The following is a 17,752-nucleotide window of genomic DNA, read 5'->3' as shown; positions in this document are numbered from 1 at the left end:
CTAGAGAAGTTGCGCGCGCGCGAGCTCTTTCCTCGCATGCGCGCGAGGCATTTGAAGTCACTGTTCTTTTAAGCTGCGCGCGCGCGAGACTGCTCAGGCGCGCGCGCGTGCCCGTGATCTAGTTTTCGAATTTAATATTATTTTGAAGGAATTTTATTGGGCGCGGTCATATATAGAGAATTTGGATTCCTTTGTTAAAGAGTTTGGATCTTTTTGGAGTACGGGAAAATCTTGCGGCAGCTAGGGAGCAAAGTTCTTCAGATTTTCTTTTATTCTAATATTTTTTTACTTTATGTTTTAAAACTTGGTTTATTGAATCATGTTTATTAGTGAGTAGTTTCTTCTTTCGATCAAGGCCACGTGATTGGGCCAGACAGTTTATGTAAAAACTTGGTTTATTTATTTGAGATTTTCAGACTTAATTGATTTTATTGATTATCAAATTTATCTTCGTCTTACAAATTTCTTGGCCAGTTATTTGTTTGCTTGTTAATCGATTCCAAGTCGACAGAGGAGGTTTCGAATTCGATCACTTTGATTTTCAACATAGTGTAAAACTGACTAGAAATAGAATTCGGTTTCATTATGCGGTTTAGGAGTTAACTGAATTTTCACAGTGATTATGCATTCAAATTTGATTAGAATTACGAAAGATTAGTTCATCAAGATTTGAATAGGTTTGATTGTTCTAGAAATAGTCCTTCGAACAAATTAGGAAAATTCCCTTGAATTATGATTAAGTCTGATATCTTAGATCGATTGCTTGTTGCATGAATTGTCTGGTACCTACGTGTGTCCTTGATCGAACTTTTCCAAAATTTTAAGCAATTCAAAGTTTCCAACTGCGTTCTAATTTGCGTTCTAATTAATTTGATATTATTTCAATTTTATTATTTTTATCTAAAATCTGAAATCATCTTTATTCATTAGTCTAGATTAAGTAGAGATAAATAGATTTTGGTAATCATATTTTTACAGTCCCTGTGGGTTTGACATCTGGACCTTAGTCCACTTTATTATAATTTGACCTGGTTCGCTTGCCAGTAGAATTTATTCATACCGAAAAAGCCGGTCAAGTTTTTGGCGCCGTTGCCGGGGACTGTTTTTTATATCAAAATTTTTATTTCACTTGAGATTAGACATTACTTACTTTCTTAAAAGTCTGACCTTAATTTCTTGGTGATCTTCAGGTACCTTCTGTTGTGTATGCATAAAACTCGATCAAAGACATTACTACCACTTGATTTGGAGATCGAGCGCACACTTAGCAGGATCCAAAAAGCTAAGAAATCTTTCAATATTGAACTAGATTCAGAATCTGAATCTGAAGTAGAGATGGCAGAAAACTGTACTGTATGGGATATTATCCGTCCGCCAACTGAAGGTTATGGATCTAGCATAGTTCGCCCCGCTGTTGAGGCAAACAATTTCGAGCTGAAGCCCTCTACTATTCAGCTGATTCAATTGCAAGCTAGATTTGGGGGTTCATCTGTAGAAGACCCTTACGCTCATCTGGAGCATTTTCTGTCGATCTGCGACACGTTCAAGGTGAATGGGGTATCATCTGATGGAGTGCGACTGCGGTTATTCCCATTCTCTCTACAAGGAGAAGCTGCTAAATGGCTAGATGATCTGCCTGCTGGCTCTATTACTACATGGGATCAACTTGTTCAGATCTTTCTGAATAAATATTTTCCGCCCACAAAGATGGCAAAACTGTTCTCTGATATCATATCATTCAGGCAGAAGGAAGCTGAATCGTTAAATACTGCTTGGACTCGATTCAAAAAGATGTTGAGGATGTGTCCTCAACATAATCTCACTCAAAGCCAGCAGACTCAGACTTTCTACAATGGGGCTGATCAATCTGTTCGATCCATGTTAGATGCTGCTGCCAACGGAAGCCTATTCAGAAAGACACCGGCAGAGGCATGGGAAATTATAGGAAATATGGCTGAGAGCAACATTGGATGGCCAGATGCTAAAAAAGAGAGGAAAGCTGGAGTTCTTGAAGTCGATGCACTAACATCACTTAATGCCAAGATCGATGCACTTACCCATCAGATGGCAGTTATGCAGACATCTTCATGTTGGAAAACTGGCGAGTTCCCAGACCAATTACGATTGATACCCGGTGCAGCGGAAGTTTAAAAATTTTCTCATGGAACGATTCCATGGTGTGGGTATCAACCATACAACTATTGAATTATTGTGTGTGTAAAATTTAAATAACAATTAAATAAATTTTACCTCAAATCTCGCAACGAGATTAATGGACACCAACAGAACAATTCTGCTCTTGTTGTCTCTCCCTGGAACCGATGAACGCCTTCAATCAGGTCCACGAACAGAGGTTTAATCCCTCTGATAGATTGCACTAGAAAATCTATCAGAAGTTTTCTGCGAAGAGAATACACGAATTTGATTCGTTATTCCTTACTGCGATTCAAAATCACAGACCGGAATTTTCTCGGGCAGAGGGAGGAGGGTTCGGCCGATTTGTTGAGAGAGAGGCTAGGGTTCGATTTTTGCTCTGTCTCAAAAATTATGACCTGTTGTGTCTAATTTCTGTACTGAAATAACTTATTTATAATGCAGGCCACTAACACCTTAGGGCCCATTAATCATAAGCTGGGGCCCGACAAGCAAAGCCCGCTCGTTCAGAAATTAATATAAAATTCATCGTGACTCCGATTGATGAACTGATTTCACCAATGTGCACAGAAACCATTTCTGCACATTTTAAAGTCAAAATAAATTTTCCTGAATCCGAATTCAGTGGTTTCCAAAAATGTCCATCCCTATGTCATTTTAGGAAATCCTACTCCCTTACTCTTATTTAAGAAGTCCAACTCCTTAGTTCATTAAATTTAACTCTTTAAATTTAACTATCTCAACGGGGATTAAAACTCCATTACACTGTGTGACCCTCAATGGTTCAGGGATACAGCTAGCCGTGGGCTCACAACTCCTTGTGACTCGGAACAACACTTTCCGACTTGCCCAACGAATCATGGTAAAGCGCCTAGCAACATCGCCCCATGATTCCCTAGGTATCACTGATAGTGCCTACAAGAACCAGTAGATTTTGGTTAGCGTACAGTACGGTCCCTTCATCCATATATCCCGATCGAATCAACAACCATTGGTATATCGAGAGTCGCTCAAGATTCGATAACTATGCAATACATCTTGAAGATCAAATTAGTGACATCGCATGTGCTACTAAGAAACCATTTCTTAAATCACATCAAGTACTCTGGCCAGAGATTTGTCACACTAATATCTCCTCAGATCGCATAGGATATCCACACTCGCAAGTATGTGGTGAATCCTTGACAACAATGCATCGACTCCTATATGTGTCGTAACTGTACCCAATCTCGACACCTGATGACCCCCTCAGAGTCGGTAAACGAGTCAAAGCACAGTACTAGCATATAGAGTCTCCATGATGTTTCAAGTCGTAAGGACTAATGGTGTACAACCAAAACCGCGGACTTTATCCACTCGATAAGTGATAACCACTTGGAAAGTCCGGATAGGGTAGTTCGATTATTCATCCTATGAATATCCATTTGCATGCTTCGAACATCTCCATGTTCCCTACCAATGAAACGTGGTACTCCGCATCGCAAATGCTAGTCTCAAACTCGAGCGATCCTTATCCTTATTATCGGACGGCTCAATCGACTAGGAACGGTTTTAGAATATACAATGACTATAAGATGTATTTCATGATAGACATCCCCATGTTCTACCACATCTTACATACACTATAGTATATTCAAGGTCTTTATCAAAACAACAATAGTATATCACAATATAACAATATGAAGTAATATAAAGTCATTGCCATAAAAGTGTAAATAATATTAAACAAAAGATTGTTTATACAAAGAGTCATCAAAGCCCATAGCCACACAGTTGGCTCACTGGGCACCCACTCTTACAATCTCCCACTTGCCCTATAGCCAACTAGTCATACTACGTAGACCCATTGCTTCACGATGTTTGTCAAACAATGGTCCTGGCAAGGGCTTAGTAAGCGGATCAGCGATATTGTCTGCAGAGGCCACTCGTTCGACAATGATGTCTCCTCTTTCCACAATCTCCCGGATTATGTGGTATTTCCTCAGTACGTGTTTGGATCTTTGATGAGACCTTGGTTCCTTTGCTTGAGCAACGGCACCCGTGTTGTCACAGTACACCGGGACTGGACCAACAAATTCAGGAATAACGCCCAACTCTTGGACGAACTTCCTCATCCAAACGGCCTCTTTAGCAGCAGCTGATGCTGCAATGTATTCAGCCTCAGTGGTGGAATCCGCTGTGGTGTCCTGCTTGGAACTCTTCCAAGAGACAGCACCGCCATTGAGCATGAACACAAATCCAGAGGTTGACTTCGAGTCATCCACATCACTTTGGAAGCTAGAGTCGGTATAGCCTTCCAATTTGAGTTCTCGTCCTCCATAAACCATGAACATATTCTTAGTCCTTCGCAAGTACTTAAGAATGTCCTTCACGGCTTTCCAATGCATTTGACCAGGATTAGACTGATATCTGCTCGTGACACTCAGAGCAAATGCTACATCCGGTCTGGTAGATATCATCCCATACATGATACTACCTATAGCTGACGCATATGGTACATGTGTCATATTCTCTATCTCTTCATCAGTCTTGGGACACATAGACTTGGATAGAGAAACTCCATGACACATGGGTAGATGTCCTCTTTTGGACCCATCCATTGAAAACCGTTTCAATATGGTATCGATGTAGGTTGATTGAGTGAGTCCTATCATTCTCTTAGATCTATCTCTATAGATCTGAATCCCTAGAATGTAGGATGCCTCACCCAAATCCTTCATCGAAAATCTACCTGATAACCATATCTTCGTTGACTGCAACATCCCTACATCATTCCCAATGAGTAGGATGTCATCAACATAAAGTACTAAGAATGTCACCGCATCCTTAACTACTTTCTTGTACACGCAAGGTTCCTCCGGGTTCTTGATGAAACCAAAATCTTTTATTGTTTCATCAAATTTCTGGTTCCAACTTCTTGATGCTTGTTTTAGACCATAAATTGATCTCTGAAGCTTGCATACCTTATGCTCGCTTCCCATGGATGTGTACCCCTCAGGCTGCTTCATATAGATTTCTTCCTTAATGTCTCCATTAAGAAAAGCAGTCTTCACATCCATTTGCCATATCTCATAGTCATACCATGCAGCTATGGCAATAAGGATTCTTATGGACTTGAACATAGCAACTGGTGAAAAGGTTTCATCATAGTCAACTCCTTGCCTTTGAGTATAACCTTTCGCCACCAATCGTGCCTTGTAGGTCAATACCTTACCATCAGGCCCAAGCTTTCTTTTGTAGATCCATTTACACCCTATTGGAACAATTCCATCGGGAGGATCCACTAAAGACCAGACTTGGTTTGTATGCATCGAATCCAATTCTGATTGCATAGCTTCAAGCCATAAATTCGAATCCGCATCAGAAATTGCTTCCTTGAAGTTTCTTGGATCACATCCAATGTTGGGTTCATCTTGATCCCCTTCAAGAAGAAGACCATATCGAATAGGAGGTCTAGAAGTCCTCTCGGATCTTCTAGGTTCAGGCGTGTCCAGCAATGGTTCCTGAGGTGTAGGATCGTTATTTTGTATTTCGGGTTCTTCTCGAACCTCTTCGAGTTCCATCATCTCGCCTTTCTTATCCAATAAGAACTCCTTCTCCAAGAAGGTGGCATTCCTAGAAACAAACACCTTTGTTTCAGCAGGATAATAGAAATAATATCCGATTGAATTCTTCGGATACCCTATAAAATAACATAAGCTGGATCGACTATCCAACTTATCTCCCACTGTCCGCTTCACGTAAGCAGGACATCCCCAAATCCTCAAGTACGAATACTTAGGAGCTTTGCCATTCCATAACTCGTATGGTGTTTTGTCCACTGCTTTAGTGTGGACGTTGTTCAACAACAATACCGCCGTTTCAAGCGCATAGCCCCAAAACGAAGGTGGAAGCTCAGTGAAGCTCATCATAGATCGAACCATGTCCAACAAAGTTCGATTACGACGCTCCGATACACCATTAAGCTGTGGTGTCATAGGAGGAGTCCACTGAGAGAGAATCCCATTCTCTTTCAGATAGTCCAAAAACTCGGTACTCAAGTATTCTCCACCTCGATCCGATCGAAGTGCTTTAATACTTTTACCTAGCTTGTTTTCTACTTCAGCCTTGAATTCTTTGAACTTTTCAAATGCTTCAGACTTATATTTCATTAAATATAAATACCCATACCTTGAATAATCATCAGTAAAGGTAATGAAGTAGGTGTGGCCATGTTGAGTCCCTACTCTAAATGGACCACAAACATCTGTATGGATCAAATCCAACAGATTCTGACTACGCTCAGGTTTCCCCTTAAAAAGGAGATTTAGTCATTTTTTCTTTTAGACAAGATTCACAAGTAGGTAGAGAGTTAATATCAGACATATCAAACATGCCCTCTCCCACTAGCTTGTTCATCCTTCTTGAGAAAATATGACCTAGCCTAGCGTGCCATAGGTTTGCCGGGTTTTGACTATCGTTTTTCCTTTTGTTTGTTGTAGCCGGTTTATCAACATAATTCATTGGAACGTCTTTTAGTTTTAAGTTGTATAGATCGTTTTCAAATTGTCCATTTCCAATTAAACATTCATTCTTGTAAATATTGCAAATCTCATTCACAAAATTGCAAGAATAACCATCTCTATCTAGCATAGAAACAGAAATAATGTTTTAATTAAATCTGGAACAAATAAAACATCTATCAAAAGTAACTTAAAACCGTTCTGCAAAAAATAAATATTTCCCATAGCTATGGATTTAACTCTGGAACCATTCCCGAGCCTTGACTGGGTCTCACCCATCCTTATCCTATTACTTCTTGTTATCATTTGCAACTCATTGCAAATATGAGATCTACATCTGGTATCCAATACCCAAGAAGTAGTATTAAGAAAAACATTTATTTCAATGTAAAACATACCCTTTGCAGTTCGCAACTGCTTGGGGTATTCCTTGCAGTTACGTTTCCAATTACCGGGTTTCTTGCAGTGATGGCAAACTTGTTTAGACTTGTCCAATTTTGCATGTAACATTTGGCCTTGAGATCATGGTCCAACCATTTCTCTAATTCGGCCAACCTTTCGGCAGTTACATCAGCCGGGGCTGTTTTCGGAGAAGCCTTTTCTAACACTTAGAAAATCTTTTTCCGAACTTAGGACAATCTTAACTTATGGAATCATTCTGTATTGTTTGCGTCAATAAGTTTGTTTTGTTGGAGAACAGAAACATGTGGATTACTGAGATAAAACAGACAATTATCGATGATTGTTTAAATAATTTACTAAGACATAAAATTGGCGAATTTTATTTTATGAATCTCACTCCCACTATTTTAACGATTTCACCACCCTCTAGTGAAAACGGGAAACTTTTTCCTTAGTGAGAACATGGAGTCCAATTGACAAACTTATGGTCCCGAATAATATCAGCCAACCATAATTCTCAAAAGGTAGAGCCCAATTGCTTCCAAAGCAACCCCCATGTATTTACCTCATGTCCAATAAGGGCCCAATAATATGACGCCGTTTAAAGTGACATGTCAAGATGACCCATCAATATTAAGTTGTGATGGACGGTCGCCATGTGGATCCCCCAATAATATGAGCCGATCCCATGGGAGTTCCACCCAACTTACAACATTTGTCGATCCAATGTACAGCTTTCCGACGGACGGGCCCCCCCAATAATATGAGCCGGACCGTATCCGCGGGTAGCATCACATACATTGACCGTTGATGGAAGGTAGGAACATTTAAACAATATTTAAATTTCCTTTATTTATCTTGATATAAATTTTAAATCATATTTAAAATGAGGGATTTTATTTATAAAATATTTGTCTCATCATATTTAATTTATTGCATGCATTGCCGGATTCACGCAATTTATGTCTAAACATGCATACAATCATAATATCACATATTATATAGGATGATCGATTCCATTTCTAATTGACCCGTGGTTGCCAATCACGGGTCTTAGTCCAATCCTAGGTAATATGCAGTATGCAAATGCAATCCTATTACATATGCTTCCAATTTACATTTCTTCAGTCTTCATTGTCTGCTGGGCCCACCATCTTCAAATCTTGATCTCCCACTAAATCTAATGTATTTACAATAAATAACAATGACAAGTAGGGGATACATTTTTAGGGGGTGGGAACGGGCTATAAACCAAGCCCACTTTTATTACATATGACATTCATATCGGGCCATAAACCAGGCCCATTAATAAAACCAACAACAATAAAGACAAAATGTAAATTCCTAACATACACCTACAAAATTGGTCATGGCAATCGATCATCCTTATCCAATAACATTTAATTCAAAATTAATTTATTGGATAACATGCTGTGGCAATTCAAATTTAAACAAGATAAAATCATATTTTATATATAAAATCACATTTCACATATAAAATCATATTTTATCTCTATATCAAATAAAATCATATTTTATCTATAAAATCCAATTTTACAAATAAAATCATATTTTACTTAATATATCATAAGATCATATCTTATCATCAATTGTACCAAAATAATTGATTTCAAAATTCAATTTACGGATAAAATATTAAAATTTTCCAAAAATTCAAATTTATCCAAAATCAATTTTAAAATTTACGGACTCAAACAATTCGATCCGAAATCTCGTGAACCAATCAAAAACAATTTTTGACCGGACCAAAAATAAAATTTTAACATATTAAAATTAATTTTTAATAAAATATTAATTTTTCCCGCGGGCCACCCGGGACACTCCCGGGTTGGCCCGCACCCGGGGCGCGGGCCGGGGCAGCCCGGCTGCCCCCTTAGGGCAGCAACGCTTGCTGCCCTGGCGGCGCCTGGCGCCGCCGCTGGGCGGCGCCGAGCGCTGCCCTGCGCAGCGCCCAGCGCTGCGCTGGGCAGCGCCGTGCGCCGCCCTGGGCGACGACGGTCGCCGCCCTGGGCGGCGCCGTGCGCCCCCTTTGGGCGGCGCCGTGCGCCGCCCCTGGGGGCAGCGACCATCGCTGCCCGGGTTTCGACCCCGGAAAAAAAAATTTTTTTATTAAAAATATTTATTTTGTTTCAAAAACCGAGACTCAAAAATTTTGTACAATTGATTAATTCAATCGATTGATCTGAGCAACCTGGCTCTGATACCACTGTTGGAAAACTGGCGAGTTCCCAGACCAATTACGATTGATACCCGGTGCAGCGGAAGTTTAAAAATTTTCTCATGGAACGATTCCATGGTGTGGGTATCAACCATACAACTATTGAATTATTGTGTGTGTAAAATTTAAATAACAATTAAATAAATTTTACCTCAAATCTCGCAACGAGATTAATGGACACCAACAGAACAATTCTACTCTTGTTGTCTCTCCCTGGAACCGATGAACGCCTTCAATCAGGTCCACGAACAGAGGTTTAATCCCTCTGATAGATTGCACTAGAAAATCTATCAGAAGTTTTCTGCGAAGAGAATACACGAATTTGATTCGTTATTCCTTACTGCGATTCAAAATCACAGACCGGAATTTTCTCGGGCAGAGGGAGGAGGGTTCGGCCGATTTGTTGAGAGAGAGGCTAGGGTTCGATTTTTGCTCTGTCTCAAAAATTATGACCTGTTGTGTCTAATTTCTGTACTGAAATAACTTATTTATAATGCAGGCCACTAACACCTTAGGGCCCATTAATCATAAGCTGGGCCCGACAAGCAAAGCCCGCTCGTTCAGAAATTAATATAAAATTCATCGTGACTCCGATTGATGAACTGATTTCACCAATGTGCACAGAAACCATTTCTGCACATTTTAAAGTCAAAATAAATTTTCCTGAATCCGAATTCAGTGGTTTCCAAAAATGTCCATCCCTATGTCATTTTAGGAAATCCTACTCCCTTACTCTTATTTAAGAAGTCCAACTCCTTAGTTCATTAAATTTAACTCTTTAAATTTAACTATCTCAACGGGGATTAAAACTCCATTACACTGTGTGACCCTCAATGGTTCAGGGATACAGCTAGCCGTTGGCTCACAACTCCTTGTGACTCGGAACAACACTTTCCGACTTGCCCAACGAATCATGGTAAAGCGCCTAGCAACATCGCCCCATGATTCCCTAGGTATCACTGATAGTGCCTACAAGAACCAGTAGATTTTGGTTAGCGTACAGTACGGTCCCTTCATCCATATATCCCGATCGAATCAACAACCATTGGTATATCGAGAGTCGCTCAAGATTCGATAACTATGCAATACATCTTGAAGATCAAATTAGTGACATCGCATGTGCTACTAAGAAACCATTTCTTAAATCACATCAAGTACTCTGGCCAGAGATTTGTCACACTAATATCTCCTCAGATCGCATAGGATATCCACACTCGCAAGTATGTGGTGAATCCTTGACAACAATGCATCGACTCCTATATGTGTCGTAACTGTACCCAATCTCGACACCTGATGACCCCCTCAGAGTCGGTAAACGAGTCAAAGCACAGTACTAGCATATAGAGTCTCCATGATGTTTCAAGTCGTAAGGACTAATGGTGTACAACCAAAACCGCGGACTTTATCCACTCGATAAGTGATAACCACTTGGAAAGTCCGGATAGGGTAGTTCGATTATTCATCCTATGAATATCCATTTGCATGCTTCGAACATCTCCATGTTCCCTACCAATGAAACGTGGTACTCCGCATCGCAAATGCTAGTCTCAAACTCGAGCGATCCTTATCCTTATTATCGGACGGCTCAATCGACTAGGAACGGTTTTAGAATATACAGTGACTATAAGATGTATTTCATGATAGACATCCCCATGTTCTACCACATCTTACATACACTATAGTATATTCAAGGTCTTTATCAAAACAACAATAGTATATCACAATATAACAATATGAAGTAATATAAAGTCATTGCCATAAAAGTGTAAATAATATTAAACAAAAGATTGTTTATACAAAGAGTCATCAAAGCCCATAGCCACACAGTTGGCTCACTGGGCACCCACTCTTACACTTCAGCCAATCATGTGCAAGTCCAACAGCCTGACGAACAACAAGTATTTGAAGTTGATGCAGCGAACTTTATGGAAAATCAAGGGAGACAACAGTACAATCCATACAGCAACACTTACAATCCTGGCTGGAAAAACCATCCAAACTTCGCTTGGAAAGCTGCAGATCCTACAGCTAACACATCGAAGCCAGTAGAGAAGAAGCCCTATTTTGAAGAAATTATGATGAAATATGTAGCTGGTACTGAGATCCGTCTACAGAATCAAGAGGCAATGTTACAGAAATTAGAGACACAGATGAGTCAGATAGCTACACAGCTATCAACTAGGCCAGCAGGATCGTTGCCTAGCAATACTGAGAGGAATCCAAAGGATGTCAATGCTATTCTGGCGGTAACTAGATCGCAAGCAGATACTGATGCAAAGAATACTGAGGATGAAGAAGCAAGTGACCTAGTCAAGGAAAAAGAGCTGGATGAAGCACCAAAGCAGGCAGACTCCATGCCTACAGGCAAGAAAGGTAAGTCCTCTCACTCATCTATTATTGAGAAGATTGACTTGAGTAAACTTCCCTTCCCCCAGAGAGCAAAGCAAATGCAATTGGATAATCAATTTGCAAAATTCCTAGAGATTTTCAAAAAGCTTCATATTAATATTCCCTTTGCAGATGCTTTAGCTCAAATGCCTAGTTATGCAAAATTTTTAAAAGAGATTTTGTCTAACAAAAGAAAACTTGTGGATTTTGAAATTGTTAAGTTGTCGGAGGAGTGTTCTGCCATTTTACAAAATAAACTCCCTCCAAAACTTAAGGATCCCGGTAGCTTTTCAATTCCATGCACTATTGGAAAATCATTTTTTAATAAGGCTTTATGTGATCTAGGTGCAAGTATAAATCTTATGCCTTATTCATGTTTTGAAAAGCTAGGAATTGGTGAAGTTAAGCCACTACTATTTCCCTACAATTAGCTAATAGATCTATAAAATATCCAAGGGGAATTGTAGAGGATGTGTTGGTAAAGGTTGATAAGTTTATATTTCCAGTAGATTTGTTGTGCTTGATATGGAAGAGGATCGTGAGATACCTCTTATTTTGGGTAGACCATTTTTAGCCACTGGAAAGGCTTTGATTGATGTGCATAAGGGAGAATTGATATTGCGTATGAATGATGAGAAAGTAATTTTTAATGTTTTTCATGGCATTCGATATCCTGTAGACAATTCTGATTGTTTCAGAATTGATGTTACTGATGATTTGGTTGAGGGTTCTATGCAGGAACAGTTGTCGGTGGATCCATTAGAAATATATTTGACAGGTACAACTGATGAAGAACAGGTTAGTGAGGAAGTTCATGAAGTAGCACGGTATTTGGATTGGAGTATACCCTTCGACAGACTCATCAATACCAAGATGGGAGAGCTCAACCATACTCCAAAACCGCTAAAGCCATCCATCGAGGAGCCCCCTACTCTTGAACTTAAACCACTTCCATCTCATTTGAAGTATTTGTATTTATTAAAGAACGATAAACTGCTAATAATTTGTTCATCTTCTTTGACAGGTTGCGAGGAGGAAAAGTTGCTGCGTGTGATCCGAGAACACATATCCATAGGTTGGAGTTTGGCCGATCTCAAGGGTATTAGTCCAACCATGTGCATGCACAAAATCTTGATGGAGGCGGAGCATAAGACATCGACTCAACCACAGAGGCGACTTAACCCAACAATGCAAGAGGTAGTGAAAAAGGAGGTAATCAAGCTCCTTGATGTAGGTATTATCTACCCTATATCTGATAGTGAATGGGTGAGTCCAACTCATGTAGTGCCTAAAAAGGGAGGGATGACTGTAATTAAAAATTCCAACAATGAATTGATTCCTACAAGAACTGTTACGGGGTGGCGGGTTTGCATAGATTATAGGAAATTGAATGATCAGATGGTTGAGCGACTTGCAGGGCATGCATTTTATTGTTTTTTGGATGGTTATTCCGGATATATGCAAATTCCTATAGCACCTGAGGACCAACACAAAACCACTTTTACTTGTCCCTATGGTACTTTTGCATATAAACGGATGCCATTTGGGTTGTGTAATGCCCCTGCCACTTTTCAGCGATGTATGATGGCTATTTTTCATGATATGGTTGAAAAGTTCATAGAAGTGTTTATGGATAATTTCTCTGTGGTAGGATCATCTTTTGATGCATGTTTGTTTAATCTGAAAAAAGTGTTGCAGAGATGTGAGGAGAGCAATTTGGTATTGAATTGGGAAAAATGCCACTTCATGGTGAAAGAGGGCATTGTTTTAGGCCATAAGGTGTCTGAGTTAGGTGTGGAAGTGGACAGAGCAAAACTTGAAGTAATTGAAAAACTTCCACCTCCCGCAAATTTGAAGGGCATTAGGAGTTTTCTTGGGCATGCTAGTTTCTATAGGAGATTTATTAAAGATTTTTCTTCTATTGCTAAACCCCTGACTAATCTGTTAATCAAAGAGGTGCCTTTTAATTTTTCCGCTGAGTGCTTGCAGGCTTTTAAAATTTTGAAGGAGAAATTAACAACTGCACCGGTGATAGTAGCACCTGATTGGAATCTGCTGTTTGAGTTGATGTGTGACGCCAGTGACACCGCATTGGGAGTCGTGCTTGGACAAAAGAGGGACAAGGCACTTCATGTGATTTACTACGCCAGTATCACCCTGTCAGCCGCCCAACTGAATTACACGACTACTGAAAAAGAGCTTCTCGCAGTCGTATTCGCCTTGGATAAGTTCAGATCTTATTTGGTGGGGAGCAAAGTCATAGTTCACACGGATCACTCGGCCTTGAAGTATTTGATGAGCAAAAAGAATGCTAAACCCAGGTTAATTCGTTGGGTTTTACTGTTGCGAGAATTTGATTTAAAAATTGTTGACAGGAAAGGAGCTGAAAATCAAGTTGCGGACCACCTTTCTCGATTGGAAAATAAAGGCGCTGAAACGCAAGTGATCCATGATGATTTTTCAGATGAGCAGTTGTTTGAGGTATCCAACCTACCATGATATGCAGATATCGTTAACTATCTATCAAGTAAGTTTATTCCCGCGCATTTAACTTATCAACGGAAGAAGAAATTCTTCTCTGAGTTGAAATATTTTTTGTGGGAAGACCCGTTTTTGTTTAAGATTTGTGCAGATGGTATCATTCGTAGGTGTATTCCAGCAGAAGCGGTAAGATCTATACTTTCACACTGTCACACAGGTCCGACTGGAGGTCACTTCGGTGCGGGTCGTACCGCCACCAAAGTACTTCAGTCGGGATTTTATTGGCCTTCATTAATTAAGGATGCTTTTGCCTATGTGATTTCTTGTGATGCTTGTCAGAAGGTTGGTAATATCTCTAGGAGACATGAGATGCCTCTCAATAATATTCTTGTATGTGAATTTTTTGATGTGTGGGGTATAGATTTCATGGGACCGTTTCCTGTGTCTGAAGGGAACAAGTATATTTTGGTTGCGGTCGATTATGTGTCTAAGTGGGTTGAAGCACTAGCTTGTAGGACGAATGACTCTAAGGTGGCTATAAAATTTTTAAAAAAATTCATATTTTCTAGATATGGTACCCCTAGAGCCATAATCAGTGATGGAGGAACCTACTTTTGTAACCAGCAATTTGAGAAGCTTTTGACAAAATATGGGGTTACTCACAAGGTGGCAACACCTTATCACCCCCAGACTAGTGGGCAAGTTGAAATTTCTAATAGGGAATTGAAAAGAATTTTGGAGAAAACTGTGAATGCGAACAGGAAAGAGTGGTCAAATAAATTAGATGACGCGTTATGGGCCTATAGAACTTCTTTTAAAACACCTATGGGAACTTCTCCATTTAGGTTGTTATATGGTAAAGCATGTCATCTTCCTGTTGAACTTGAACATAGAGCACTATGGGCTACTAAATTTCTGAATTTTGATGTGCAGGCTACAGATGAAGAACGGTTACTACAATTGAATGAACTTGAAGAGCTCAGGTTGGAGGCCTATGAAAATGCCAGAATCTACAAAGAAAAGACCAAGAAGTGGCATGATCAGCGCATTGTCCCACGTGAATTCGAGGTAGGCCAAGATGTTTTATTATATAACTCACGCTTAAAGCTCATGCCAGGAAAGCTTCGTTCGAGATGGTCAGGACCGTATACTATCAAGCAAGTGATGCCATATGGTACGGTAGAAATTTTTAGTCCGGCCACAGGAGCATTCAAAGTTAACGGACATAGGATAAAAATTTATCGAGGTGGTATCGTGGATCAGACACAGACCTCTGTCGACTTGCAAGACCCGACAAATTAAAGAGGTAGGTAGAGTTGGGCTATAGACTATAAATTTAGCGCTGGCTGGGAGGCAACCCAGTGTTTTAATTTTATTTATTTATTTATTTATTTTTTTATTTTTTTTGTTTTGGTATTTTTAAGTTGTGTTCTTATTCTTGCGAGGCATAGAGATTCTGCAATTTTGTACCGAGCACGCGCGAGCCCCTGTCTCGCGCGCACGCAGGCTCGCGCTCCATAGAATTCTAAAGGAATAGCGCGCGCGCGCAAGTCAAGCGGCCAGAGACTAATATTGAAGTCTCGCGCGCGCGCGAGAGGCGCAGATGAAAACAAATCGGGGCCTCTTCTTTTCTCTCCCACTTTCTTCTCCTTCTAATCTTCTTCTTCTCTCCAATAAACCCTAAATCCCCAAATCTTTCCTCTCAAATTTCTCCATTGATTCTTGACATTATTGATCTTACATTGCAGATTTGTGGAGTTTATTATCGCGCTCAAGTTTAGGCCAGGAAATTTCTAAGGGAATCATTCATTTGTGCACTCCTCTTTACATCACCGCCGCCCGCCGCCTTTGCTCCGGCCGACCACCACCATGCCTGCCAAAAGATTCCGTTCATCCGGACTTATCGTCCCTAGCTCTTCATCCTCCGCTCAATTATCCAACAAGTTCGTCTCTTTGGAAGCCCAAGAAAGGTACGAACATGCTCGACTAAATCGAAATCCTATTGCTGAGCGGGGTATAACTATGGATTGTAATGAATTTGTTGCCTTGGGGATTATCAAGAGGAAATGGACCCTGTTTTGCAAAGAACCCGAACCAGCCATTATTCCGGTGGTTCGGGAATTTTATGCGAATGCCCCTGCTCGCGAGGATTCGAAAGTTGTTGTTAGGGGGAGACTTGTATCGTTTGATGCCGAATCATTGAATAGGTTGTTTGATACCCCCGTAGTGGATGATAGTCAATTTAGAAGTTTTAAGGCGAACCCAGATTATCCTTTGATGTTGAGAGAGATGTGTCATGCGGGTGTTCGTTGGCACGACCCCCTCCGGGTCACTCATTTCCCAGAGCGTTTTCTAAAAATTGAGTCGGCGTTGTGGTATGCATTCATTGCCCGACGGTTTTTACCCGTGCTACACACCGTTGACGTGCAAGCCGATAGGGCTATTCTTGTTTATGCTATTACGAAGAGGTGGCCGGTTGATGTGGGCACTCTTGTCCACGATTCCATTCAGTATTCGATGCGGAATCCGATGGTGGGCCTCTACTTCCCCCACACCATCACAGCCTTATGTCGCCAGGCGGGCGTTCCGATTAGTCCCGATGAGGAGTGGCTCCCGGCATTCAAAACCGTCGATGAGAAGCTTGCTACTTCAAAGCAAGCAAAGCGAAATTTGTAATTCTATGGCAGTCAGCCGCATGTCGGGAGTTCTTCTAGCAGTCAAAAACCGCCTCAGCTCACTCCTCCTCGTCGTACCGCGCAGGACATGGCTATTGAGAGCTCGGCTTTTGATCACTATTCCATGGGTTATTTTCAGGCTTCTTCCACTCATTTACATAATGTGGAAGACATTATGCGCAGCATGGCGACACAATTGGGACTTGATACATCGGGTTTTTGTGCGGCACCGCAATATCCACCTCCATTCCCGTTCCGGTCTTCCGTCTCTTCCCAGTATGCTCCACCAGCCCCACAGGACACTTATGTTCCACAGCCTCCTCCAGAATACGAGGAGAATCCTGATGCTTTTGCACAACAGTAGACCAGGGGAGTCCCTTTTGCATTTTGCTTTCTATTTTGCATTGCATATGTTCGTTGTCTCTTAGTTGTTTTTGTGTTTGTGTATCTCTGAAGCATTGTGGACAATGCTTTATTTAAGTTTGGGGGTGTTTAGTTATTTAGTTTCGTGTTTTGTGGCATTCTGTTTGCATTCATTCTGTCGTTAGTTGCATCTAATTCGTAAACATAGCATTTCATTTTGTAGTCAAGAAAGAATTGGATAGCATGGCCAATGATGCAACTTTTGGATACCTGTCTGACCAATTTGAACTGGTGAAACCAATTAGATAAATGATCTCTGATAGACTCTGTCACTTGTGCTAGAATCTGAGTTTGAAAAATGCAAACATATAGATGATTGAGGCGTTGTTGGAATTTTTTTGGGCCTAATTTTCTTTCAATTAATTATCTCTAGTGCCCCTTTTTGAGCCTACACTTATATGAGTACTTGAGGTACATTTCCTGGTATTTGTGAAGATCATCATTCCTTGTTGATGATTTTTGAGTCTATGCACTGATTGAATTTGTAT

At 40.4% G+C, this 17,752-nt stretch overlaps 1 protein-coding gene across 1 annotated transcript; it reads left to right on the top strand.

Moving 5' to 3' along the window:
- The first annotated feature begins 11,222 nt into the window (after positions 1 to 11,222).
- Positions 11,223 to 15,947, top strand: LOC140862182 (uncharacterized). The gene is made up of 9 exons (XM_073265190.1): positions 11,223 to 11,451; positions 11,563 to 11,670; positions 12,117 to 12,169; positions 12,424 to 12,882; positions 13,384 to 13,562; positions 13,836 to 14,006; positions 14,061 to 14,166; positions 15,100 to 15,234; positions 15,915 to 15,947. Exons 1-9 carry the CDS (start codon positions 11,223 to 11,225, stop codon positions 15,945 to 15,947), a joined length of 1,473 nt encoding a protein of 490 aa, XP_073121291.1.
- The last annotated feature ends 1,805 nt before the right edge of the window (positions 15,948 to 17,752 follow it).

This window comes from Henckelia pumila, chromosome 1, assembly GCF_033568475.1.
Source record: "Henckelia pumila isolate YLH828 chromosome 1, ASM3356847v2, whole genome shotgun sequence".
In the NCBI taxonomy this organism is placed as follows: domain Eukaryota; kingdom Viridiplantae; phylum Streptophyta; class Magnoliopsida; order Lamiales; family Gesneriaceae; genus Henckelia; species Henckelia pumila.
This window is presented reverse-complemented; position numbering and strand designations above follow the sequence as displayed.